The sequence below is a fragment of the Tiliqua scincoides genome, chromosome 4, assembly GCF_035046505.1.
Source record: "Tiliqua scincoides isolate rTilSci1 chromosome 4, rTilSci1.hap2, whole genome shotgun sequence".
NCBI classification, from domain to species: domain Eukaryota; kingdom Metazoa; phylum Chordata; class Lepidosauria; order Squamata; family Scincidae; genus Tiliqua; species Tiliqua scincoides.
Genome location: NC_089824.1, coordinates 44,499,932 through 44,526,918, shown reverse-complemented (window position 1 = coordinate 44,526,918; position 26,987 = coordinate 44,499,932). Strand labels below are relative to the sequence as shown.

General features: G+C 43.5%; 2 protein-coding genes, 1 non-coding gene and 1 pseudogene across 3 annotated transcripts; all 4 read right to left on the bottom strand.

Moving 5' to 3' along the window:
* Nucleotides 1–2,028: 2,028 nt before the first annotated feature.
* On the bottom strand, nt 2,029–5,813 carry RPS20 (ribosomal protein S20). The gene is made up of 4 exons (XM_066624775.1): nt 5,522–5,813; nt 3,751–3,850; nt 3,234–3,307; nt 2,029–2,254 (listed from the first exon to the last, which is right to left on the bottom strand). The coding sequence occupies exons 1-4, from the start codon at nt 5,522–5,524 to the stop codon at nt 2,072–2,074; spliced, it is 360 nt and encodes a 119-aa protein (XP_066480872.1). The 5' UTR covers nt 5,525–5,813; the 3' UTR covers nt 2,029–2,071.
* LOC136650669 (small nucleolar RNA U54) lies at nt 3,377–3,442 on the bottom strand. The gene has a single exon (XR_010794482.1). It is a non-coding gene; the product is annotated as a small nucleolar RNA U54 (small nucleolar RNA).
* A 3,521-nt stretch (nt 5,814–9,334) lies between the features above and the next one.
* Nucleotides 9,335–9,453, bottom strand: LOC136650413 (5S ribosomal RNA; annotated as a pseudogene).
* Nucleotides 9,454–14,466: 5,013 nt separating this feature from the next.
* Nucleotides 14,467–15,516, bottom strand: MOS (MOS proto-oncogene, serine/threonine kinase). The gene has a single exon (XM_066626200.1). The coding sequence runs from the start codon at nt 15,514–15,516 to the stop codon at nt 14,467–14,469; it is 1,050 nt and encodes a 349-aa protein (XP_066482297.1).
* Nucleotides 15,517–26,987: the final 11,471 nt, after the last annotated feature.

Genomic DNA, 26,987 nt, shown 5'->3' with positions numbered 1-26,987 from the left:
GTCTCCCTCCAACCACTGGTCACATAAGGGTAGTATTGGCAACCTTCAGTCTCGAAAGACTATGGTATCGCGCTCTGAACAGGTGGTTCTGGAACAGCGTCTAGTGTGGCTGAAAGCAGGCTGCTCAGAGGCCAGGGTTTCCCACTTGTTGAGGTCCATTCCTAAGGCCTTCAGATCCCCCTTGCAGATGTCCTTGTATCACAGCTGTGGTCTATCTGTAGGGTACTTTCCTTGCACGAGTTCTCCATAGAGATCCTTTGGGATCCGGCCATCATCCATTCTCACAACATGACCGAGCCAACGCGTCTGTTTCAGCAGTGCATACATGCTAGGGATTCCAGCACGTTCCAGGACTGTGTTGTTAGGAACTTTGTCCTGCCAGGTGATGCCGAGGATGCGTCGGAGGCAGCGCATGTGGAAAGCGTTGTTTTCTCTCCTGTTGTGAGCGGAGAGTCCATGACTCGCTGCAGTACAGAAGTGTACTCAGGACGCAAGCTCTGTAGACCTGGATCTTGGTATGTTCCGTCAGCTTCTTGTTGGACCAGACTCTTTGTGAGTCTGGAAAATGTCAATCTCTGCATTACACATAAGGGTACAATCATGTATATCAGGGCCAGACAAACCTCAGGCCAGATCCAGTGTTTGGCCGAATCTATCCTTTCTGTGACTGGTGCTCCTTGTTTAAGAGTGCTGCATCTCTTCATGATCTCTGATCTGGCTGGATGCATCTCTGATACAATGCTCCAGTGGGCATTGCTCCCAGATTTCCAGGCAAGTGCAAGACTGCCCAGAACTTTGTGTCATCCTAATCAGGAGACATGAAGAGATAGTGCTCCAGAGCTCAAAGTGCTGGCCACACTAGGGAATGCAGCACTTTGAACACTGATGTGTATCAAGTAGAGCAGCAGTTCTCAAACATTTAGCACCAGGACCCACTTTTTAGAATGAAAATCAGTCAGTACCCACCAGAAGTGATGTCATGACCGGAAGTGGCATCATCAGGCAGGAAAATGTTTAACAATCCTAGGCTGCAATCCTACCCACACTTACCTAGGAATAAGTCCCATTTACTATCATTGCTAAAAGCAGTAGCCTGTTAAAAGTACAGATGTGTAACATTTCCCCAAATGTAGTCACATACCTTAATAGCAACAAGTGTAGTATATATTAAAAATAAAATATTGAAACGAATGGGGACCCACCTGAAACTTATTCACAACCCACCTAGTGGGTGGGTTTGACACACAGTTTGAGAAAGACTGATGTAGAGCAGGGGTCTCCAAACTTTTTGGCCAGCCAGAGAGCCACATGAAATATCTGGTGCAGTGCTGAGGGCCGGGGGAAAAAATTTAAATATAAAATTTAAATAAATTAGATGGAACTTTGATGAATGAATAAATGAATGACAGACCAATCCTATGCATGTCTAAGAAGTCAGTTCCATTTGAGTCAATGGGGCTTACTCCCAGGAAAGTGTGGATAGGATTGGGCTGTGAGTGGGCTCATTCACTCAGCCTCTCTGGCCCTCAGAACACCCTCCAGATGCAATCAGAGCACAGCTCTGGTCATGTTCAGTCGAGAGGCTATCAGGGGATAAGAGGCTGGCCGAGGGTTGGATAGAGACTCGCATCTTAGAAGTGCTGTGGGCCGTATCTGGCCTCCGAGCCAGGGTTTGGAGACCCCTGACAGAGGATTCTATAAGCCACTGAAAGCTAGAATAATTCAGGCACTTGAAAATAGCTTAACTGTTGGCAAGTATTTGTGACGAAGAGTAGTCCAAAGGCAAACAGAAAGATTAAAATATTTTCTCTAGAAAGTTCTTGAGTTAGTGTTGAAACCAGATGATTCATAATCTTAGGCTGCAATGCGTAGGACAGCACTGTTTATGTAAGAAAGCAACAGCATACAACAAGCTATATAGCTTGAAAAAGTTTTGTGTGCAAAGGCTAGCAACAGAGGTTTCTATTTACACACGGCAATTAACATTCATAATGTCAAGATACTGATTTAAAAACACTTAAGCTCAGGTAAGAAGTTGCTACCAACTTTTATTGAAAACAATGACAATCATTTAGGCATCAGCAATAGTGACTTCAACTTCTACACCAGGTTCAATACTGATGGAAGTTATCTGCTTGACAATCTCCGATGGGCTATGCAAATCAATGAGACGTTTATGAATGCGCATCTGGAAACGATCCCAGGTTTTGGAACCTTCACCACATGGTGTTTTCCTTGTGGTAATTCTCAGAGTCTAAAAAAAAAAGCAGCTGATCACCAATTTTTTAATGTAATAGCGTTGGAGTATCCATTAAAAAACTATCTTGGACATTTATTTTCAGCACATCATACATGCACAAGCAAGCAAGCAAAAATGTGTCAGCACTATGAACTTTACAAGTTGGAGAATTCAGCACCTGTATGCAGCAATGCTTATCAAAGTCCAGGAAAATGCCTAATGTTTTATTATTTACAGAAGCACTTAAATGCTTTCTAGGCACTGAACATAGATTAAGAATCACAGGGCCTGCATGCAGGTAAACAATCTGATACGCACAATACAAAAAAAGGATGGGGAGAAAAGATGGAAGAAATTCATGTGCCAGTTTGTAGCTTCTACATCTTGCATGTTAAGATAAATGCAGGTGCCTGAGGACACTTTTATTATTATTATTAACAGTATTTATTATTTATTTATTTAGTATTAGTATTTATTATTAGTATTTATTAGGGAAACCAGTCCAGGGAGACTAATGCAGCCAAATATTGCAGGTCTTTTGGTATGATAAAAACATCCATACTACTCTTATGAGTACCCAGTGAATGGTACTCATGGTATCACCACAAAGCCTTCTTCTACATACTAGTACCACATTCTACCCCTTGGCCTGATTTATTTTAAAATGGAAAGAGGGGGAGGATGAGTATATATGTTCCCGCTGTCCCATGCAGTTATATGCTGTTCCAGGGATTCAATACAGAAACCCCCAACAAGGACCTACACAGATAAGGAAGCCCTGCTCCCATCCAGTTTTGAGGTATCGCTATCAGTAAATGCAACCCTAAAAAAGGGTTAAAGACCTTTGACTGGCACATTAAATTATAATTTAATATGTTAGATTATAAATCTGAAGCAACACATAATACCAGAGGAAATATAAGAAAAAAAAAAATACTGACAGCTCAAATCTTGTGTTTAGGATTGCAGCATTCATTCTCATCTATTTACATACCTTGGTAGGCATACGAACAGGTCCTTTCACTTTTAAATTCTTTTCCTTGGCACCTCTGATCAGATCTGCACAGACTGTAACAATGCAAAAGGATAATCGTTTAGCAAAAAATAAGTTTATCATTATACATGTTAGAAAACAAGAGTTGGCTCAGAATAGCGTATAAAACCAACACAGTAGTTCAGTTAATAATATGTTCCTCATTGCCAACGATATACAGGGAACAGTTATCAATACCATCCACAAAAAATTCTGGAAAATTATTTTGCTATTTTCTTTTTTGAATGCATTAATATTTTTGTGGGATCACTGTGGATATAATCAAACTCTTGCACTTCGTAACAGCATGGCTACAACAGGATACCACCCTCAGTTAGTTAATACACTAACTATCCAATTCTATGAAAAAATGGGCCCCCGAAATCAAACCTAACTGCACACAACCAGGCTGTAAGAGTCTGGATGACACAAAGATATTTAAGATTCCACCAACAATTTAGAACATCTGATCAATTACCTTTCTCAAGGGACTTCACATTGCGACTTGTCAATGTAATCCTGATTCGATGAATTGCTACTTCCTGTTCAACAGGTGCTTTGCCAGTATCCTTAAATGCCTGTAACAACAGGGGGGGGGGAAATATGAGAAGCAAAATATTTGTTAAGAGTTGGGAATTTAGGAGCAATGCTGAAACAAGCAGTAGCTGCACTCCTTTCTTCCTTCCTCTCTCCCTCTCTCAAACTCCATGAGAACTCTGCATGCAGCAGAGGGAAGAAGCTTCTTAGTTCTTGTCATCTAGATCACAATAGCAGCCAAATAGGTCCTACTGCCTGGCAAGAGATAGGAGAATAAAAGGGCAGCACTGATCTACAGGATTTAGAAGAGAATGGAGAAAGGAAATACCCCCTCCCCCTTGGGTAGGGCTTGAACAACTTTTAGCCCACAGTCCTACAAACACTTACCTGAAAGTATGTCCCGCTGCATTCAATGGGACTACTAAGCATGCATGTAGAGTACTGCACAGCTGGTCACTTCCCACTTACTCTTTTAAGACCATCACCCTCAGGAAACAACCTACTTACTTTTAGGACCTTGAATGCACATTCTTTAAAACAGGGGTGCCCAAACCCCAGCCCTGGTGCCACATGCGGCCCTCGAGGCCTCTCAATGCGGCCATCAGGAAGCCCTCAGTCTCCAATGAGCCTCTGGCCCTCCGGAGATTTGTTGGAGCCTGCACTGGTCCAACGCAGCTGCTCTCAGCGTGAGGACAACTGTTTGACCTCTCGTGTGAGCTGTGGAATGAGGGCTTCCTCCACTGCTTGCTGTTTCATGTCTGTGATGCAACAGTGGCAGCAAAGGAAAGGCCAGCCTTGCTTTGTGCAAGGCCTTTTATAGGCCTTGAGCTATTGCAAGACCTTCATTCATTCAAGTAAGATCATCTCTAAGTTTCATTTATGTAAATAAATGAAATTAATTCTTCCCCCCCCCCCGGCCCCTGACACAGTGTCAGAGAGATGATGTGGCCCTCCTGCCAAAAACTTTGGACACCCCTGCTTTAAAAGAAAACACTGGGTGTTGCTGAAACTCGATTTTGGTCAGATAGATTCTTCCAACAGCTGCATTCTGTGGTTAGGATTAGATGGTTGTTTACATTTTAAATATTTTTATTTTTCCATCTTAAGCCATTAGAGGGGAAGCAGGTCCCACTGAATTAAGACTCAGTCACCAGGACACCTCAGGATTTGGGGCAACCCTTCACTGCAACAAGTTGGCTGCCCGTGGCAAGAACACACACAAGACACACTCCGGAACACGCAGACCTTTGCTAACTAGGAGTGCAAATGCTGCACAACCAGCAGGCTCCCCAGACAGCGCCCCGCTGCAGGACTGCCAAGAAGACTACTCGGCCAGGACCTTTGGAAAACTCCACGCACGGTCTGGAAGCACAGACCGGATGCTCTGCTCCTCACACAGCCCCACTCACGACCGCGGGGCCAACTTCTGAGCACAGCCACGGAGCTCCACGGAACCTGGCACCCCGCAGAGCCGAGGCCGCGCGCCTGCTGGGCGGCCTGCTCCGCCTATGAGGCGCCCCGCTGCCACCTCTCCGCTTGCGGTGGGGGCGGGAAGAAGATTCGCGTGCCCGCCCCTCCCCCGCCTTGGCCGAGCCCGCGGCGACGCGAGGAGCGGCGCGTGCGCACGAGGGGGGGCACGCGCGGCGGCCGTTCAACGGAACGCGTACCGCGCGCGAGACCGCGGCAGGGCCGTTTCACCCCCCTCCCCTCACCATGTTAGCCGCAAGCCTTCCTGGCCGACTTATCCCTGCCGGAGCGGACGAGCGAGCGCGCGAGGCCCCGGGGAACAGCGGTGAGCCAGGACAGGCGGCGAGGCACGCAGAGAGGAAGGCAGCCGCCGAGCAGGCGCTTATATAGGCCGCGCAGCGACTCCGCCCTTCCCGCTTCGCCCCGGAACCGCTTCCTCGCGGCTGGAGGCTCTGCGCCCTCCGCCCCGCCTTCCCTTCAGTTGCCACAGGGAGGGCGGCAGGGGAGGCCCACTGGAGTCTTTCGGGAGCGCCGCCGCCGTGTGAGGCGCCCCGGCACCCCAGCCCACGCGCTCTGCCTCCCTGCTTGGGCGCCTCACACGGCGCCCCGAAGGACTCCACTGCGGAGGCTCTGCCTCCCCACCCACGCGCACACACTTCCCCCCCCACACACACCACTGCCCCCCACACACAACGCCTCCGCACACACAACCTCCCCACCCAGTCACTCACACACACACGTGCACACACCGCCTCCCCGCACTGCCCACCCACTGCCACACACACACACACTGGCCCACACCGCCTCCCCACCCACTGCCCCTCCACACACACACAAGGTGAAAAGTCTGTAGGTGGCTTGAGCCCACGATTTCTATGCACGGGGTACTCCCACTAAATTAAGTGAGACATCAGTTCCTAGCCAGCAAGGGCTAGTGGTGATGGCTACACGCACTGTCCCACACATAAACACACACCTCCCTACCCACTGCCACACACGCACATGAGGTGAAGGTCTGCAGGTGGCTTGATCCCACTATTTCTATGCGCAGGGTACTTCCACAAATTAAGTGAGACTTCTCAGTTCCTAGCCAGCAATGTATAGTGGTGGTGGCTACACCCACACGCTCTCTCTCCCCCCCTCTCTAACCCACTCCTGGCAAAAGGCCTGTGGGTGGCTTGAACCCACTATTTCTTTGTGCAGGGTACTCCCACCCATTAAACGAGACTTGCTTTCCAAGGTTGGACTTTGCCCTTTTACCTGGACAGTAGCCGTAGCCACAGCGCCAGAAGTGGGAGGAGGAAAGATTTTAATAAACCAGCGATTTTCAACCTTTTTCATCTCAGGGCACACTGGCAAGGCACTAAAATGGTCAAGTTGCACCATCAGTTTTTTGACAACTGACAAGGCACTCTGTGCTGCCAGTGGCGGCTCACGTGCCCCAATGGCCCTACTAATAAATGACCCGCTTCCAAATTCCTGCAGCACACCTCAGGACTATTCATGGCACACCAATGTGCCACGGCACAGTGGTTGAAAATGGCTTGCGAGGCTGGATGAGTTTAAAACACAGTTTAACACGTTATTTGAATCTTTAAGATGTGGGTTAAAACAAAACATAAGCTCTAGTCCCAACCTTTCACTTTCAACTGTGGAAAGAATCTTCAACTTCAGGAAAGAATCTTCATCCTCTCTTCTGGCAGTTGGCTGCTGACTTAATTGCTAGCTCCTACTTGAATTTATAAAAGCATACTGACACTCTCAGGGCGCAATCCTAACCCCTTATGTCAGTGCTTTCCAGCACTGGCATAGCGGTGCCAATGGGACATGTGCTGCATCCTGCAGTTTGGTGTCACTCAAGGAGGCCTCCTCAAAGTAAGGGAATGTTTGTTCCCTTACCTCAGAGCTGCATGGCCCTTATGTCAGTGCTGGAAAGCACTGACATAAGGAGTTTGGATTGCACCCTCAGTATGCCTGGCTTCCAGCACTCAAGTATACTAGAATAGTGTGTTTCTCAAACAGTGGGTCCCTATTCATTTCAGTATTTTATTTGTAATATATTAGACTTGATGCAGTATGTGACTGCATTTAGGGAAACAGATCTAAACTTTTAACAGGCTACTTTGTATAGGCCTTTAACAATCATAAGCAATGAGACTTACTCCTGGGTAAGTGTGGGTAGGATTGCAGCCTAGGATTGTCAAAACTCTTCCTGCTTGATGTCACTTCCAGTCATGACATTACTTGCAATGGCTCCTGCCAGATTCTCATTCTAAAAGTTTGAGAAGCACTGTACTAGAATAAAAACCTATATAAGAAAGTGTGGTAATGATGAAGCAGGAACTGGCAGTTAAACCAGTAGTCAACTGACAGATGGGAGGATACAAATTCTTTACAACTCCTGAAGATGCTATCCACAGTTGAAAGTGAAACATTGGGACTAGATCTTATAATATGTGTTAATCTGTGGTTAACACATATTATAAGAGGGGAGGAGGTCTGGTCTGGGCAGGAGGTCTGGTCTAGAGGGTAGAGCCTCCGTCTGCCTGAAGATAACATCCACAAGGTCGCCAGTTCAAGGCCACCAGCACCGTGCGACCTTGAAGCAGCTGACAAGCTGAAGCCGAGCTATTCCATCTGCTCTGAGCGTGGGAGGATGGAGGCCAGAACGTGAAGCCAGATTGGAATGAAACACCTGAATGTAGTGGTTCTTGAAAGAAAGAACCTTCTTTCAAATTGTAAAAATCCCTATTTAATAAGGGATTTAAATAAAGCCTGCCTATGTAAACCGCCTTGAATAAAGTCTTGAATAAAGACCAAGAAAGGCGGTATATAAATACCTGTTGTTATTATTATTATTATTATAAAGACTAGAGCAACATGTTAAATTATATTTTAAAGATTTCAATCATTGGTCTGTATAAATTTCAGCTGCAGGGGGTGTTTTTCAGAGACTGAGGGCGCAATCCTAACCCCTTATGTCAGTGCTTTCTAGCACTGACATAAGGGAAATGCAACTCTGAGGTAAGGGAACAAGCTTTCCCTTACTTTGAGGAAGCCTCCATGAGTGACACCCAACTGCAGGATGCAGCACATGTCCCATTGGCATAGCTATGCCAGTGCTGGAAAGCACTGACATAAGGGGTTAGGATTGCACCCTAAGGGTGAGATAAAAATCTTCAGATTGAAATGAATATGGGGTTGCTTTTTTAGCATTGTATTCCCCCCCCCCCCAGTTGTAGATAAGGTGACTTTTGCTTCCAAGTTACCTTGTGTCAAATAATCTTTAAAGGAATACTATATGCATTTTCCTGGAAGCAGGGTTCACTGAACAGAGTAGGACTTACTTTTGCATAGGATTCGGCTCCCATGTGTTTTTTGTCAAACTTTTTACATACTTACACTCTCAGCAAAGCATGCAACTGGCTTGGAAGATATTACCCTCCCCAGTTATAGATTGAGGCGCTATAGTTAGGCCCCTTGACCCACTGCCTTAAATACAGCTCACCCTGTAAGTGTGTGATTAGGAAATAGGGTTTCTCTGTCTCGACCCCTTTCTAATTTTGGTGGAAAGTATTGGCCACAGTATGAACTGACCTTGGGCCCAAGCCTATCCAACTTTCCAGCACTGGTGCAGTCGCAGTGCAGCCTTGAGGCAAGGAAACAAATGTTTCTATACCTTGTGGAGGCCTTTGTGACTGCCTCCCCACCACAGGATGCAGTGCATGCCCCATGGGTATGGCTACACCAGCACTGGAAAACTGGATAGAATTTGGCCCTTAGTTCTTATGGGTGACATCTATAGCTTTCTCCTAGGGGATCTAATAGAATAGAGTTAGTGTAACAGATTCTTTGATATTACAGTACAGTACTTTTCTCATGTTTAGGGGTGTGTGTTAAAAATGCATAAAAACACAGAACCTTTGTGGTGTTAAGATATTTTCCACAAATTAAAATACTGTAGATTACTTTTCCAGTTAGAAATACTGTGGCTGCGTCTGCTGACCCTATATCACCTATATGGTTGGCAACCTTCAGTCTCGAAAGACTATGGTACAAGCCTACAGCACCCGGTATTCCCAGGCAGTCTCCCATCCAAGTACTGACCAGGCCTGACCCTGCTTAGCTTCCAAGATCAGACGAGATTGGGTATGTGCAGGGTACTAAGGCAATTATAATTTTTAATTATAATTTATGAAAATGCACCCTTGGTATAAAAGCACATAACACTATCGTTTGCTATTTTAATAAATAAATGTTAGGAAAAATATCAAAAAAACCACACCCATATGGTACTCATGTTAAATTAATAGCCATCTAGTGGCCAATCACTGTAATGACAGCATACAAAACAGTTATTACAGGAAATATTTATCCTTATCTCTACTATAAAATTTTTTGCCTTAATATATTTGTTTAAAGGTCATAGTAAATGTAGGGCACAATCCTAACCAGGTCTATTCAGAAGTAAGTCCTAGTTTGTTCAATGGGGTTTACTCTCAGGTAAGTGTGGTTAGGACTGCAGCCTTAAATTGATAAACTCAAAACTAAATTGATTTCCTCATTCTCTCACCTTTTTAAACAAAAGGATACATGAAAGCGTGTAACCAAAATACAAGTGCAAAATAGATTAGATGAGTGATAGGGAAGGAAACTCAACATCCTGGATTATCCTACATAGTTTGATCCTATTTGGAATTTACCAAATGTATGGAGGAAGGCCAGTTAGCCTCTGGCAAAAGGTGTTGTAGCACCTTTGAAAAATAATTTATTTTGGTGTTAGAGTTCACAGACTAGAGTCATCCAAGGAAGTGGGCTTTGGAACATGAAAGCTAATACCAAGATAAGTGCAGTGATTTGCAAAAGTAGTACCTGAGGACATGGTTCTCCAGCTTTGCAGTACTACTTAACACCTGCTTTGGGGGGAGGCTTTCTTGGTCTTATTTGAGACTTAGGGTCCAATCCTAACCAACTTTCTAGCACTGATGTAGCCCTGAAATAAGATAACAAGCATTCCTTTACCTTAAGGAGACCTCCATGACTGCCTCCCTTGCGGCAGGATGCAGTGCATGCCCCATTGGCATGACTGCATTGGCACTGGAAACCTGGATAAGACTGGGCCCTTAAATGGTTAGAAGCAAAAACTGCTGGAGCTCAGTATAAAGCTACTGTACTAAACTGTATCAGCAGATTCAATTCTATTCATTTAGTTCTTAATCACGACCAAGGGCAATTTTCTCAACTTTGCTATGCTGATTATCACCAGTTATCATAAGTTACTGAAGTTGTTACTGAGTGCTAAAGAGCTTTTAATCAGGCTGTATGTTAGGCAGAGAAAAAAGTGCAGGGAACAGGAATCTTTAGCAAAATTTGAGATTTTAGGTTTGCAGCCAATAGAAAGACGTATTTGGTAGCATCTAGTGGTTGAGAGACATATAATATACAAGCAGATAAGAATAAGCACAAAGACACAAACAGAGTCCCATTTTCAGGTGGCAGAGGATACTTTTAGGTGCTAAAAGATAACTAGAGGAAAATTAAGAACATAAGAACAGCCCCACTGGATCAGGCCATAGGCCCATCTAGTCCAGCTTCCTGTATCTCACAGCGGCCCACCAAATGCCCCAGGGAGCACACCAGATAACAAGAGACCTCATCCTGGTGCCCTCCCTTGCATCTGCATCTTGCATTTATTTATTGCATCAATAAATTCCCTTTATTGAATGGTTAAATGTAGTATTTCCAAGGCTCATAAAAACTGTAGATAGCTGTGCAGGTCCATCAGGAGAAAAACAACTGACCACCACCTAAAGTTAGTCTCCAGCTTTTATTGTAATGCCCTTTACTTCTGCTCCCATATTTATCATAATTGCAACTGATCCTTCTTCTAATGAATCCAGGACTGGGTACAAAGCCCTTCTCTTTTATCTTCCAAACAGTGGGAAGGAGATTAGACAGATAACCTTTGGCTCACCACCACTTAAAGAGCTTCATAACCAAGCAGGGATTTGTACCCTGATCTCTCTGGCCCAAGCCTGCTGCATCAGCCACTCCTCATGGGCTGCAAGTAACACTTCATGTCTTTGACAAAGTAGGCTCTAGTCCAAAACAGTTTATGCCAGAATACATTTTTTGGTCTTGAAAAGTATTACATCTATATTGTCATTTACTCTTGTTTATGTCTTCTTGCTTTATTTTATTTTATTTTACTGTACACAGTGATTGTCCAGTGCTGTTAAAGAGGCTAAGGAGTTCGGATTATGGAGAAGGAAGACAAACATGAGAGAGATGCATGCTTGTTAGGAGCCAGGCACACATTTCCTCCAGCCAGTATCTCCTGAAACAGTAGAAGGAGAAATGCAAGATTGATAATGCCTGCATTTCTGTAAGTTTGTCATCACACTTTCCTCCCCCATGTCCTTTGTTACAGTTTCGGGTCACCTGTCTCATGGTGATGGGAGGTTTCAGTTTCCCAAGATTCTCCCAATTATATGCTTGAATGGCTTGATTTCATTGGTCAGATTTTCAGACCACTAGACAGTTGGTTCAACAGAGTGGTACTTTCACAGGGGAAAAGAGTTGGGAGAATGAAGGGTTCATTGCAATTAAAAAATATTTTTCTCTTAGTCAGATGAGATCAGTTTCACACAAAATGATGCATAAAATAATTCACACATGATTTTTCATGAAATCGGTTTCACACATGAAAAGTCTCAATAACCTAAGATTAAGGTATGTTCTTTAAAATCTGAACATCCTTGAAAAGGGTAGAAAACTGAAAAAGGGAAAAAAATTCACTTCAACATACTACGCATATAAACCCACAAAAAGTCAGAGTTTAGTGCACATTTGTTTTTATAAAATGAAGCCTACAATTATTCCTTAATTAGGACACGCCAACTGCTGCCATCAGTCCATTTTCAACATGTAAGATGACACTGAAAGTGGGCAAACTGGGCCAATGTTTAGGGTTAAATCCAGTACTCTTTAACCATTTAGGAAAAAAAGCAGACAATGGTTAAAATTGCATGGTCAAAAATCAGTTTCAGCATAGGGAACAGAGGTTGCTGGTTATCCAAATGTAAAACAAATGTTAACACTTTAACAAGACTTACAGAGTTTGCTGCTTAACCAAAGTGCCAGTTAAAACAACTTTTATTGTAGCTAGGAATCCAAGTAAGAGATGTGAAGAGTAGCTATCGAATGAAAACCGTCTTTCTCAAAGACTCATAGACTTGAGTCTGAATGCAGTTTGCATAGGCAGGCTGACCATAAACCCCATTTCCTTGAATGGGGTTTTTACAAGTGTTATTCCATGAGAGAGACTCATAGAACCCTTCATTTCTCCAGATGTTTTCCTTCATGGTGCCATTAGATCAGTTTGTGTCTCAACTTAATTTTGAGCTCTGACTAGTCCAATTTATAAGTTGGAACTTTTCAGTTATTAGCACCTAGGAAAATGAATTGTAGTAATCATAGAACCAGCAATACCTAGTTTCAGAATTCATGGTGTTCAAGAGACAAGGCAGGTTTAAATGATTCTCTGAACTTTTAATGCTAGTGGCCACTTAAACACTCAGATCTTCAGCAAAATAATAAGCTGAAAATAGGGGCTTAATAGTTTGGTTTTATGCAGGGTTTAGTCAGACAGTTTTCATTAAACTAAACAGGACTTAGCTTCCAAGCACTCATTTGAGTGAAGCTCTAATTAATCAGATTTTGATCAAGCAGATCTCCTGGTTATATCATTTTCAAAATATTTTTATTCGTATGTGGTTTACAACTCCCTTTCTCCTCAAATATGAAAAACTTCAGAAAGGCATTTAATCATTTAGTTAAAACAACCCTTACATAAGCTACTGACAATTGTGAAATACTAAACATAACTTAATTCTTAACAAACCTTATACAGTCTGTATCTTAGCAAGTTCTTATTCCTAAAGTGTTCCATTAGCAGAAGAGCAATTGAATGGGCATATGGAGGACAAAAATAAATACAATTCATTGGTTGAATGTATAAATGTCTTCCTTACTAGTTCACGAATTTAAATTTGTTATCTGCACAGCCATACAATATTTGTAGAGCCTATTCTTAATGTTGAAATCGAGTCATCCTTTTCTCAGCAAAACATCTATAAATAGTAGGCAACATCCTTATTCTAACTCAATTCACATACAGAATACCAAGGAAAAACATTTTCTGTTACTCTGTTGTGATTTTGTGCTTTTACTGAAAGCATATCTGGCACAGACAAATCCTCAGACATTTGTATCACCACATACAGGTTTTTTTTAGTTGTTTTAAGTTATAGTCATGAAGCACAATCCTATGCATTTTTACTCACAGGTAGGTTCTATAGTCTTCAGTGGGGCAAATACCCAGCTAAGTATGCATTGTATACTACAGCCCAAGAGTAGTATTCTGACTAACACTTAATGCTGTTGGGAGCTTCTCCTGTGATTGAGAACTCCCTCCCAAGAAAGGGAAGGGAGTTCTGTTTCTGGGGAGAGCTTCTGATGCCAGAAGCACTAGTCAAGATGCTTTCTTAAGTCTGACACCTCGTGCATTTGTTAAGGTTACATGACTAAGGTCCAAATCCTAACCAACTTTTCAGCATTGGCATAGCTGTGCCAATGGAATGTGTGCTGCATCCTGCAGTTGGATGGCAGTCATGGAGACCTCCTCAAAGTAAGGGGATTTTTATTCCCTTACCTCTGAACTGCATTGCTCTTATGTCAGTGCTGGAAAGTGGGTTAGGATTGCACCCTAAAGCTGCAGTCCTCTACGCATTTACCTAAGAGTTGCTCCCATTTAACTCAGTGGGGCTTACCTCTGAGTAGGCATCCCTAGAATTGTACTTTGACTGCAGTCTTAAGCACTCTTGCTTGGAGGTAAGCTCCACTGAACTCAAGAGAATTTACTCTCAAATTAAAAAAAACACAACTAAACAACAAACAGAACACTGTATAGGTCAGCATCTTAAACTACTTAAGTTTATCCTTAGCAAAATACAAGTCAAACATTCCTAATTTTCTTTAAAGAATTTTATTTTATTTTATAGAATTTTGTTCACCAGTAACATCTTTTTGACGTTTCTTTTATGCATTGACAAGTGTCAGAGCAGTAACACACACTAAATTTAGCGAGAGAGACAAGTAACAATAAAATATGAAGAGACACAAGAACTTTTTACACAGTTAAAGACAGGGACTTAAGGCTGTGAAGGAGAAATTCTGCACTAGGGCGCTTTGCTACATCAGCTCTCCAGCAGCTTTCAATTATGGTCTCAAGCTTTTGGCCAGTGATTGATCCTCTAAACACAGCTGCAGTCAGAGAGGGTCGCAAATTATGAGCCACCACAGAGTAGAGTACATATTGACGCTCACCCAAATAAGGCTCTTCCCATGTAACCATTTGCCAGAGGGTGATGGCAAAAGAGTAGATATCTGCCTTGGGGGTGACTCCTTCTCCTTTAAGGAGTTCAGGAGCACGGTGAGTGTATGTTCCCCCCTGCTGACAAAGCTGTGGGCTTGATGATGTAGCATTCTCTAGTTTTTGTGAGCTTCCAAAGTCTCCAATCTTGCAAACATTTTGTTCAGTGATGAATATGTTGGCAGGTTTTAAATCCAGATGCACAATTAATTGTGAATGGAGAAAGAGCAAACCTGCCACAATGTCACATGAGTAGCTCAGAGACTGTGTTATACTCAAAGGTTCATAGCCATAACCAAGTTCATTATCCTTCCTCTTTGTTATCATACTTCCAGTTCCATAGATAACATGGTGCAAAGTGCTGTTACCTACATATTCCATTATGATAGTACCCAAACTGTCCTGACTGGCAGGAGAACATGCACTGGCAGCTATTACACGTACCACATTGTTATGACTAAGGCGTGCCACGTTCAGTTCTGCCCAGAAGCTTTGTCGTGATGCCAAACGGTTCTTACTGCATTTCTTCACTTGCTTTACAGCCACAGTAGTTCCATAGTAAGTAGCCTTGTAGACAGAACCAAAGCCACCAGAGCCTAGAGGGTGACATAGACACAACTGTTCCCAGTCAATAGAGCACCAAGCCAGGTGAGGTGGCAGCCGACGAGTCCTTGCAGAAGGGCCTTCTCCCAATAACAGCATTCCACCTGTGGTGGAAAACACCAAAGGACTGCTACATGATCGTGAATTCACAGATGAAGAAAGTTCCAGGTGGCAAAAACGATTGAGAGGAAGAGGGGATGGCATAATGATCTATGGATAAAGTTAGGCTATAAAAGATTAATGTCTAGAAAACACAGCAATTCATTAAAACAAGAGGAAAGGATGTAAACAATATATCCCTTGAGCAAGTTCTCTTTTCAGTTTGAATACCTGTGTCATAAATGGTTGCATCTGTTTTCAGATGACAAATCCCAATCAGCTTCAGATGATGACAATTTAATAATCACTTCCTAGTAAATTTGCCCTATAAAGGGAACTTTAATTGCATTCCTAATCCTAAACCCATTACAGCACAATTCCAAATATCCCAAATACTCAAAAGTAATTTGCATTGAATTCAGTTAGACTTACACCCTAGTAAATGTAGTTAAGTTTATTGCCTTTTATACATGCAAACCACATGTCAAATCCTGTTAGGAATGGGACCTATGTTAATCCTTTATGGTATGATAGTCTTTTTGTTATTACTTTTCTCAGCTACATTAAATGACACTAAGATTATCTCTACAGAGCTAAATGGTTTTAAACTACTATATCTTTAAACCTATACACACTTACCTGTGAGAAGGCCCCACAGTAGAACTTAATTGTGAGTAGATGCGTAGGTAAGATTTAAGTTTATTCCCATGGGGGGGGAATAAAACTGATTTAATCAGTATCATAAATCTGATTAATTGGTTATTGGGAATATTTGCAGCAATATCATGGCAAGGAGCTGACACCTTTACACTACAATGAACAAAAACCCAGCTCTGATCAGATTTCTTCATCATTTGTGCAAAAGCTGCCATTGCTCCAGTCTTCTTTTCATTATTTTGAGCTACCTTTGAGAAAGTTCTAATAGAGCATATATGCATACAAGGTCACAATCTTACCCACTTCTGGCACAGCTATGCCAGTGCTGGAAAGCTGGTTAGGATTTGGGCCTAAGTGTGTTTAGGGTTAGATCAGGCTTTTTGTTCAGCATAGGATTTTTTCCCCTGTAAATCTTTAGGTATATTTAAATGTACAGTAATAACAAAAATATAGATGTAATAGTATGTTGTCAATGTAGATTGTCAATATGCCACTATAGGTGGACCCTGTTTATCTGCAGGGGTTCTGTTCCCTACCCCCCCCCCCCAATACTGAAAACTGCTGAAAATGAAATCTGTGTTTTTTGGAGCCCACCTAAGCTCAGAAAGTGACAGGATCCTTGCTTCAGTCATGCCTGGAGCTGTTCCGAGCCTCAGAGAGGCTGTGCATGACCTCTCCAAAACTGGGAATGCTATCTGGAGCCTTTTTTTTGTGAAAACAGGAAGTTGCCAGAAAAAAGCTCCAGATAGCTTGCCTCCCAGAAGTGATCAGGTTCTAGTTGCTTCAGTGGGGCTATCTGGGGTGGAGGTTCGGCATCCATGGTAAGGCAAATCTGCAGATGCTGTATATGTGGATAAAGAGGCCCCACCTGTAATATATTGTAAGGTATTTTAAATCATGCATTTAAAATCCATTGGATCGAACATTTGCCCTGAGGAGATGGGAGGGGATGCATGTCTACATTTAATGTTTATTTCCAATTTATTAAATTGTGGAATAAGCTGTGGAATAAACAATCAAATATGGTTTGATCCATAGGGTTATGAAATAGGAATGAAAAAGGTGGGCATTTAGATCAAGATAATATCAGTGGATATAATCAGTGGAAGTGTATAAATAATTTTTTATTGCAATTTACTAGCATGTTTCAAAACACCCAACCAGATAGCAGGTTCTTTTCAGTAAAGGTGTTTTGGGAATAAGTAAAGGGAGCTAGTAAAGGTGTTTTGGGAGTGGGCATGTAAAGGAAAAAAGAGTGACATAGAATATTTCACAATGAAGCTGGAATCCTAGGGCATTCTAAACATGTTTACTCTATAGTAAGTCCCCCTGTTTCTTGGGACTTACTTCCAGAAAAGTGTTCATAGAATTGGAGCTAAAGACTGCAATTTGATGCACACTTACTTGGGAGTAAGTCCCATTGATTATAATGGGTTTTACTTCTGAGTAGACATGCATACATTGGACTGTAAGACTGCTATCCTATACACAATTTCCTTGGAGTAATAAATCCAGTTGAAGTCAGTGAGGCTTACTGCTGAGTAGATATGTGCTACTTATTCCAATTATGTGTGCACAGGATACAGATGCTGATTTTTCAATCAAAACGTAACTCCTGCAATAAGAGCAGAGCAAAAAATTATGCTATCTCCTTATGCCATGTCACAACTTTACATGTGACATTATGATTATTAAAGACTTTTGGTCAATAAATTTATTTTGAAATATATTTTCTACAGAGGTATGCACAATTGTGTATAATCTAATACATGTAACCTTAGGGCTATATCAGATGAAGTAGAATGTGTCACTGTAGTCAGCTATCATGAATTTTCTAAAAGTTATGAAAACTTACCTTTTCCTTCTCCACATTTTGTCCACCTCCAAACTACCACAGACATTCACCTATAAGTCAATCTCACAGATAAGTTGAGGTCAGGTTTTGAGCCCAAAATCATGGAATTTTCTATGGCCCTTGGATAAGTCGGGGGTTAAACTCAGGGGGGTGTCTGACTATAGTTTTGTCTGATTTTACTGGAGGCCAGATCCTGAAAAATAACCTACCAGTAATTGGTTACCTAAGAACTGTACAGTCGCTAATTTATTAAGAACATAGTAAAAGATCATAAGATACATTTTTATTCTTTTTAAATTCTGGTCTTCACCACCTTTCTATAAACAGAGTAAGTGCACTGTAAACAACATACCAGTAAAACAGTGGTTCCCAACCTGGGGTTCATGTACCCTCAGGGGCACTCAACAGCACCTTTAGGGGTACTTGAAAAAGAACTGAATAATGGCAGAAAAAGGCAGAAAAGGTAGTGCTCCAGAATGCCTTGCAGGGCCAGGAAGGGAGGTAGCTACTTGGCTGTGAAAGCCCCATCAAAAGCTAGTTTTCGGTCATCAATTTATGTATGAATCAGTGATTGAAAACCAGCACAGTAAAAAAACTGAGACATAATATGGAAAGTGATCAATCACCCAGAATTTTTCAGGACACTTCTGGTGCAGAACAGTGCAAAGGCATAATCTTCTGTTCTTCAAACAGGTAAAAAGAGAAAATACTGTGATGAATACATGAAGTATGGGTTTTCATATGGAGGAGAGGAGGGCTTATATTATTAATTACAAACATTTTGCTAATATGAAGGGTGCAATTTATGGGAAAAGGCTGCCAAGGGATATGCAAGTGAAAAAGGTTGGGAACCACTGCAGGAAAACCATGAATCAAGTCCACCTTTAAGGTGTCTGGTGTGTAAGCCAGAATCTCTTATGTATAACATACAACTGCAGCAGGAACCAGGCTGCAGCAGCATTTGCAAAATGAAAGGAGGAGAATAAAAGGTTAACTTTGGCTGGAATTTTCCAGGGAGGTTACCATAGAAATTAACCAGAACAGTGGACCCCCCTCACCAACAAGAAGTTACTATAGAAATAAACAGCCCTCTAATGATCTCTGGGGGCTGGGGATAAGAATAGGCCCTCGATTTGGCTGTACTCGTCGTAAGAGGCGACTAAACAGCCACTGGGTAGATGGGGCTCGTCAGCCTGGGAAGGCAGCTCATCTGAGAGAAGGAAAACTCTGATCCCAAACCTCCACTGCCTTGTGGCTACATCCAGTTATGGAAAAGGCTTCAGGAGTCAACCTCGAGGCAAAATCTGGAGCCGGAGTCCCTGAGGCAGTTCATGGCTGAACCCAGCCACGTTCTGGCAACTCCTGCGACGCCGCTGGAACCAACTGTATTGGCCTCTGCCTTTCCATTGGACCATTTCAGCGACGTGGAGAGGGGGGATTTGCTGCATGGGTAACAGCCTATCCTCCATACCTACTTTGCCCAGGCTTCGTGCACTGGAGAGGACACTCTGTTCCAGAACCACCATTCAGAGCGTGACACCATGGTCTTCGGAGACTGAAGGATGCCAACAATGATCTCTACTTTTCTTCTAATGATCATGCAGGGCCTGCCTGCCTGCCTGCCCTTGAAACATAACTGCTTGAAACAAAACTCAGGACAGGATGGAGTTGAAAAGCTCTGCCCTCTGATTGACCTCGAAGATAAGGCGAGTTTCAGTTTGATTACCTGGCAAAAAATTGTCACCCTGTAGGCGACTATCTATGGTATATCTCAGGGGTGTCAAACATAAGGCTCGGGGGCAGATGCGGCCCCTGGATGCTTTTTATCTGGCTCTCAGCTGCTGAGGTGTTACAGCTGAAATGGCAGCCCACATGAAAATTGGGCTTTCCCAAATCTTGAGATATGATCAAGATTTGCATACTTTCTCTTCTGTCATTTGCAGTTAATGAGTTTCAATATGAGAAAAGGGTCTGATTTGTCACCATTAGCTGCTTAATGATGTCACTTTCTGCTTAATGACATCACTTCCGGCCCTCAGCTGGATCCCTGAATGCTAACTTCGGCCCTCTGTATGAAATGAGTTTGACACCCCTGGTAAATCTGAATTCTATCATACATTCCCCACAAAATCCTTTTGGAGTAAATCTTAACCAAAAACTATTTTCAAGAAGCCATCTTCCTCAAACAATTGCAATTTCCCTAACTTACAGTGCAATTCTATACAAGTTTACTAAGAACTAACTCCACTGTGTTCAGTGGGGTTTACTCTCAGGTGTGTTTGGACTGCAGGCCTAATGTTTGAATTACTCTAGTACCTGTAATAATAACCTGATTTGGAAAGATCAGTTTTGCTCAACTATGGTGGTTTTTTTGCATAACGAATGTTAAGGTGCAGAGCAATCATGTACGTAAGTTCTTTCTAGGCTGTAGCTTGAAGCTTGTTATAGCCTCATTATGAATTTTTAGCATTTCTCGAAATAAAAGGAGCACTAAAGTACCAAAAGTCATTTAGTGAAGCACCCCTACTTAAGAACAGTTTAGGTTCCAGGGATCTGTTTGTAAATCATTTTGTTCTTTAAGTCCTATTATTCCTATTAATCCCTATTATTGGTAGCAAACATGTTGTGAAATGCCAAAAAACAAAAATATATTTACAGTATAGGACTCTATATCAGTGGTTCTCACACATTTAGGACCACTTTTTAGAATGAGAATCTGTTAGGACCCACTGGAAATGATGTCATGACCGGAAGTGACATCATCAAGCAGGAACATTTTTAACAATCCTATGCTGCAGTCCTACCCACACTTACCCAGGAGTAAGTCTCATTTACTACCATTGTTAAAAGAATTTACATACTAGCTTGTTAAAAATATAGGTCTGTAACATTTCCCCAAATGCAGTCACATACCATGGTAGCATCTAGTCTAATATATTAAAAATAAAATATTGAAATGAATGGGGACCCACCTGAAATTGGCTCATGACCCACCTAGTGGGTCCCGACACACAGTTGAGAAACACTGCTTTATATTTTGTGGTCTTATCTTGAAAAGCAGGCTAATAGGATTTGCTGGGGCTGGCTGGAATAAGATGGAGAATGTACCAGAATGCTGGGAATGGGCACTAATGCTATCCATGGACATATGGCTAGGCATATTTGATTCTTGAAAGTTCTTAAGTTAGGGCAGCTTCTGTATTTGGGCTGATTTATTTAATAAATATTTTCCTGCTTTTCAGTAAAGTTTTGCAGTTATAGAGGCCTCATCCATCTCTATATAGATCCTATTGTTAGAGTTCAATGTGCATTGTGCTTTTTGTCTGTTGTTACACAATATGAAACTCTACCTAGACATGGTTGCCATCACATTGTAGCTAAGAAACTTCATACATGCTGGAGCCTGGAATATAAGTGCCTGCTAAAAGAGTAGCTGGGCCAAGCTGTATACAGAAGGCAGGCAAAAAATGCAGTAGTATTGTTAAAAGGTACATGATAAGATGCATCATCAGTCCTTTAAGGAGCTTTACTGTTTGCTACTTATGAGTCAAAGGCTGCAATCCTAACATCACTTTCCTGGGAGTAAATCCCATTGAACACAATAGGACTTACTTCTGAGACCTGGTTGGCTTGTGCCCATAGCCAGACAGTGAAGTGTCTTCCTCTACCAACTTTTGGAAAGGTAAACAATATTATACAAATTAAGCTATGGCTATGTTTTTAATGTAGTTTTGACACATTACCCCCACTGAATTGCAGTCAAATATTCAGGCTTTGATAAGCAATTTTAGCAGCAACAAACTTTTAACAAATATTCAGAAACTGAAAGGCCGTATTACATGAATTGCATCACTGACCTTAATTTTCGTTTGGGGCGGGGGAGTCATCTTTCTTGAGCAAGGAACAGGGAAAGGGTGACTAACCTTTTATCTGATAATGACCCCAATCCAGATCACTCCCTGCTGTTCTTCCTGGGAGAGTGAGGGCACAATCCTATCCTGTGCTGGAACAGGCAAGCCAAGAGGCTTGCAATGTATCAAACGTAGGATTGTGGCCATAAGTGGCTCAGCCAGGGGCAAGGGGAAACTTTTCTCCTTTCCCCTGGGAAAGGGCTGCTGGCCCCATGGGTCTCCTCAAATTTGCACCAACTCCTGAGGGTGGCGCAAGTCTGAGGAGAGCGGAGTGGCTTCTCAGGAGCAGGTGTTGGGATCCAGCATAACTGCCGGATCCCAGCCCCGCCTCCTGCTCTCCGCCCGCCCCCCGCCCCAGAATGCCTCCCCCGGCCTATCTTTTCTCCTTGCATTGGCCCAGCCAGGAGCTCCGGCCCGGCTTCCTCTCAAGGAGGCACAAACATGCCTTATGACACATTTGCGACCCTCCTGGGCTGGTGCAAGGGACTTGCATCGGCCCAAGGGCACTTTTGGATTGCACCCTAAGTCCTACTGGTGCCATTGGAAGACTTCCTTCTAGGACAAATAGCCATCTTGGAGAGGCTGATCTGACGCAGGGTCTAAACCCCCCCCCCCATCCTGACTGCAGGTACTGTAGACCAAACAAATATAGGAAGCTGCTTTATAATAAATGAGAGCACAGGCCCATCTAGCTCAGTAATTTTGGCTGGAGCTTTAGAGGTTTCAGAAAGGACTATTTCTGAAGGAAGTTACTAATGACTTATGCCCCCTTAAAAAAATATCAAAAAGAATAAGACTGTTAGGTCCAGTGATAATAATTATCATAATACAGGTCCAGCCTGTATACACGGATTTGACTCAACACGAATGGCCCCTGCAAATGAGAAAGAATGTGCTGATCCCTGGAGAAGAGGAAAAATGCATCCCTTTAAAATCAGTTTTAAAAACTAAACAGTCCTTTAACAACAGCCTCCTTAATGAGAGAGAGAGAGAGAGAGAGAGAGAGAGAGAGGGAAGCAGGCTAACAATCCATCAATCCTTCTCTCTCTCTCCAAAAAGAAAGGAATCATTTTGCATTGGTGAAGGGAGGGGCTGAGTGAAGTGCTGATGGATTGTCTTCTTAATGACTCTTATCTTCGAGACAATGTCAGAAAGGCTGTTTTTCAATCACTGGAGCAAAGAAACTGTTTTTTAAATTGATTTGCTAGAGTGCGTTTTTTAATCCATGGTGAGTGCTGAAGGTTGCCTACCTACCTATTTTTGGTGAGTGCTTAGAAGCGAATAATTAGTCTCAACCTGTATGTAGTTTGAATAGGCTGAATGGGAAAGGTTCAGTAATCCAAGTGTCTGACTTGTGAATGTAAATAGACATGCATATCACCTTATCCTGTAATTCTTGAGGCAGCCCCTACTTTAGCTATATGGAAAAATCCAGTTGCAGTGTAAATTATAAGATTTTCATACTTCCTTTCCTCAGGCCTTAGCAATAGTGTGACATATAATTTTGTACTGATAGGAGGCTACTGAGTAATGAGGCTATAGCCTAGTGCAGAGGTGCCCAAACCCCAGCCCTGGGGCCACTTGCGGCCCTTGAGGCCTCTCAATGCAGCCCTCAGGGAGCCCCCAGTCTCCAATGAGGCTCTGGCCCTCTGGAGATTTGTTGAAGCCCGCACTGGCCAATGCAACTTCTCTCAGTGTGAGGGCGACTGTTTGACCTCTCGTGTGAGCTGTGGGATGAGAGCTCCCTCCACTGCTTACATAAGAACATAAGAACAGCCCCACTGGATCGGGCCATAGGCCCATCTAGTCCAGCTTCCTGTATCTCACAGCGGCCCACCAAATGCCCCAGGGAGCACACCAGATAACAAGAGACCTCATCCTGGTGCCCTCCCCTGCATCTGGCATTCTGACATAACCCATTTCTAAAATCAGGAGGTTGCGCATACACATCATGGCTTGTACCCCATAATGGATTTTTCCTCCAGAAACTTGTCCAATCCCCTTTTAAAGGCGTCTAGGCTAGACGCCAGCACCACATCCTGTGGCAAGGAGTTCCACAGACCGACCACACGCTGAGTAAAGAAATATTTTCTTTTGTCTGTCCTAACCCGCCCAACACTCAATTTTAGTGGATGTCCCCTGGTTCTGGTATTATGTGAGAGTGTAAAGAGCATCTCCCTATCCACTCTGTCCATTCCCTGCATAATTTTGTATGTCTCAATCATGTCCCCCCTCAAGCGTCTCTTTTCTAGGCTGAAGAGGCCCAAACGCCGTAGCCTTTCCTCATAAGGAAGGTGCCCCAGCCCCGTAATCATCTTAGTCGCTCACTTTTGCACCTTTTCCATTTCCACTATGTCTTTTTTGAGATGCGCGACCAGAACTGGACACAATACTCCAGGTGTGGCCTTACCATAGATTTGTACAACGGCATTATAATACTAGCCGTTTTGTTCTCAATACCCTTCCTAATGATCCCAAGCATAGAATTGGCCTTCTTCACTGCCGCCGCACATTGGGTCGACACTTTCATCGACCTGTCCACTACCACCCCAAGATCTCTCTCCTGATCTGTCACAGACAGCTCAGAACCCATCAGCCTATATCTAAAGTTTTGATTTTTTGCCCCAATGTGATGACTTTACACTTACTGACATTGAAGCGTATCTGCCATTTTGCTGCCCATTCTGCCAGTCTGGAGAGATCCTTCTGGAGCTCCTCACAATCACTTCTGGTCTTTACTACTCGGAAAAGTTTGGTGTCGTCTGCAAACTTAGCCACTTCACTGCTCAACCCTGTCTCCAGGTCATTTATGAAGAGGTTGAAAAGCACCGGTCCCAGGACAGATCCTTGGGGCACACCACTTTTCACCTCTCTCCCTTGTGAAAATTGCCCATTGACACCCACTCTCTGCTTCCTGGCCTCCAACCAGTTCTCAATCCACGAGAGGACCTGTCCTCTAATTCCCTGACTGTGGAGTTTTTTCAGTAGCCTTTGGTGAGGGACCGTGTCAGACGCCTTCTGAAAGTCCAGATATATAATGTCCACGGGTTCTCCCGCATCCACATGCCTGTTGACCTTTTCAAAGAATTCTATAAGGTTCGTGAGGCAAGACTTACCCTTACAGAAGCCATGCTGACTCTCCCTCAGCAAGGCCTGTTCGTCTATGTGTTTTGAGATCCTATCTTTGATGAGGCATTCCACCATCTTACCCGGTATGGATGTTAGGCTGACCGGCCTATAGTTTCCCGGGTCCCTCCTCTTTCCCTTTTTAAAAATAGGCGTGACATTTGCTATCCTCCAATCTTCTGGCACCATGGCCGTTTTGAGGGACAAGTTGCATACCTTAGTCAAGAGATCTGCAACTTCATTCTTCAATTCCTTAATAACCCTTGGGTGGATGCCATCAGGGCCCGGTGACTTATTGATCTTTAATTTATCAATGAGGTCTGAAACATCTTCTCTTTTAACCTCTATCTGACTTAACTCCTCGGTCAGGAGGGGCCGTTCGGGCAGCGGTATCTGCCCGAGGTCTTCTGCCGTGAAGACAGATGCAAAGAACTCATTTAATTTCTCTGCCATCTCTAAGTCTCCTTTTATCTCCTCTTTCCCTCCCTCACCATCCAGAGGGCCAACCGCTTCTCTGGCGGGTTTCCTGCTTCTAACATATTTGAAGAAGCTTTTATTATTCCCCTTAATGTTGCTGGCCATGCGTTCCTCATAGTCTTGCTTGGCCTCCAGTATCACCTTCTTACATTTCTTTTGCCACAGTTTATGTTCCTTTTTATTCTCCTCATTAGGGCAAGACTTCCATTTACGGAAGGAAGCTTCCTTGCCCTTCACAGCCTCTCTAACTTGGCTGGTTAGCCATGCGGGCACCATCCTGGATTTAGTGGAACCCTTCTTTCTTTGCGGTATACACCTCTGCTGGGCCTCTATTACTGTTGTTTTAAGCAGCCTCCATGCACTCTGGAGAGATTGGACTCTTTTAACCCTCCCTTTCAACCTCCTTCTAACCAGCCTCCTCATTTGAGGGAAGTCCGCCCGTCGGAAGTCAAGGGTTTTTGTGAGAGATTTGCCTGGTATTCTTTCCCCAACATGCACGTCAGCATGATCACTGTTCCCCAATGGCTCAGTAACGTTTACATCTCTAACCAGGTCCTGCGTACCGCACAATATTAAATCCAGAGTCACCTGTCCTGTGGTGGGCTCCGTGACTAGCTGCTCTAAGCCACAGTCATTTAGCACGTCAAGAAATCCGGTTTCCTTATCGTGACCAGAACACAAATTGACCCAGTCAATATGAGGATAATTGAAGTCCCCCATGATTACAACCCTGTCCCTCTTGTCACCTCCCTGATCTGTTTCCTCATTTCAAGGTCCCCATCCGATTTCTGGTCTGGAGGACGATAGCACGCCCCCAGTATTACATCGCTGCACAAGCCTGGTAATTTAACCCACAGAGATTCTACAGTGGAGTCGGACCCACCTTCAATCTCTACTTTGCTGGATTCTATCCCTTCCTTAACATAAACGGCCACCCCACCTCCAACATGCCCCTGCCTGTCCCTCCTGTAGAGTTTATAGCCCGGGATTGCGGTATCCCACTGATTCTCCGCATTCCACCAGGTTTCCGTTATGCCCACTATGTCAATATTTTCCCTTGTCACCAGACATTCCAGTTCTCCCACCTTTGCTCGTAGACTTCGGGCATTCGCATAAAAGCATTTATACACGGAATGCCCCAGGATGCGCTGCTTATTCGCTCCTTTGTCCCCGCATCCTCTCATTGTGCCAAACCGTCTATTACATCCCATCACCCTACCTTTCCCAATTTCTTCTCCTACTCTGCCTTTGTCTTGTTGTTCTCTAACCTCCCCATCCTCATCCCATAGGGATGAGGAGTCCCGAACCGGATGCCCCTCGGCTCCTGTCGGCCTTTCCCCAGGGATCAGTTTAAAAGCTGCTCTGCCACCTTTTTAATGTTATGCGCCAGCAGTCTGGTTCCATTCTGGTTCAAATGGAGCCCGTCCCTCTTGTACAGGCCCCGCTTGTCCCAAAAAGTTCCCCAGTGCCTAATGAATCTAAACCCCTCCTCTCTACACCACCGTCTCATCCATGCATTGAGACCCCTGATCTCCGCCTGCCTAGCTGGC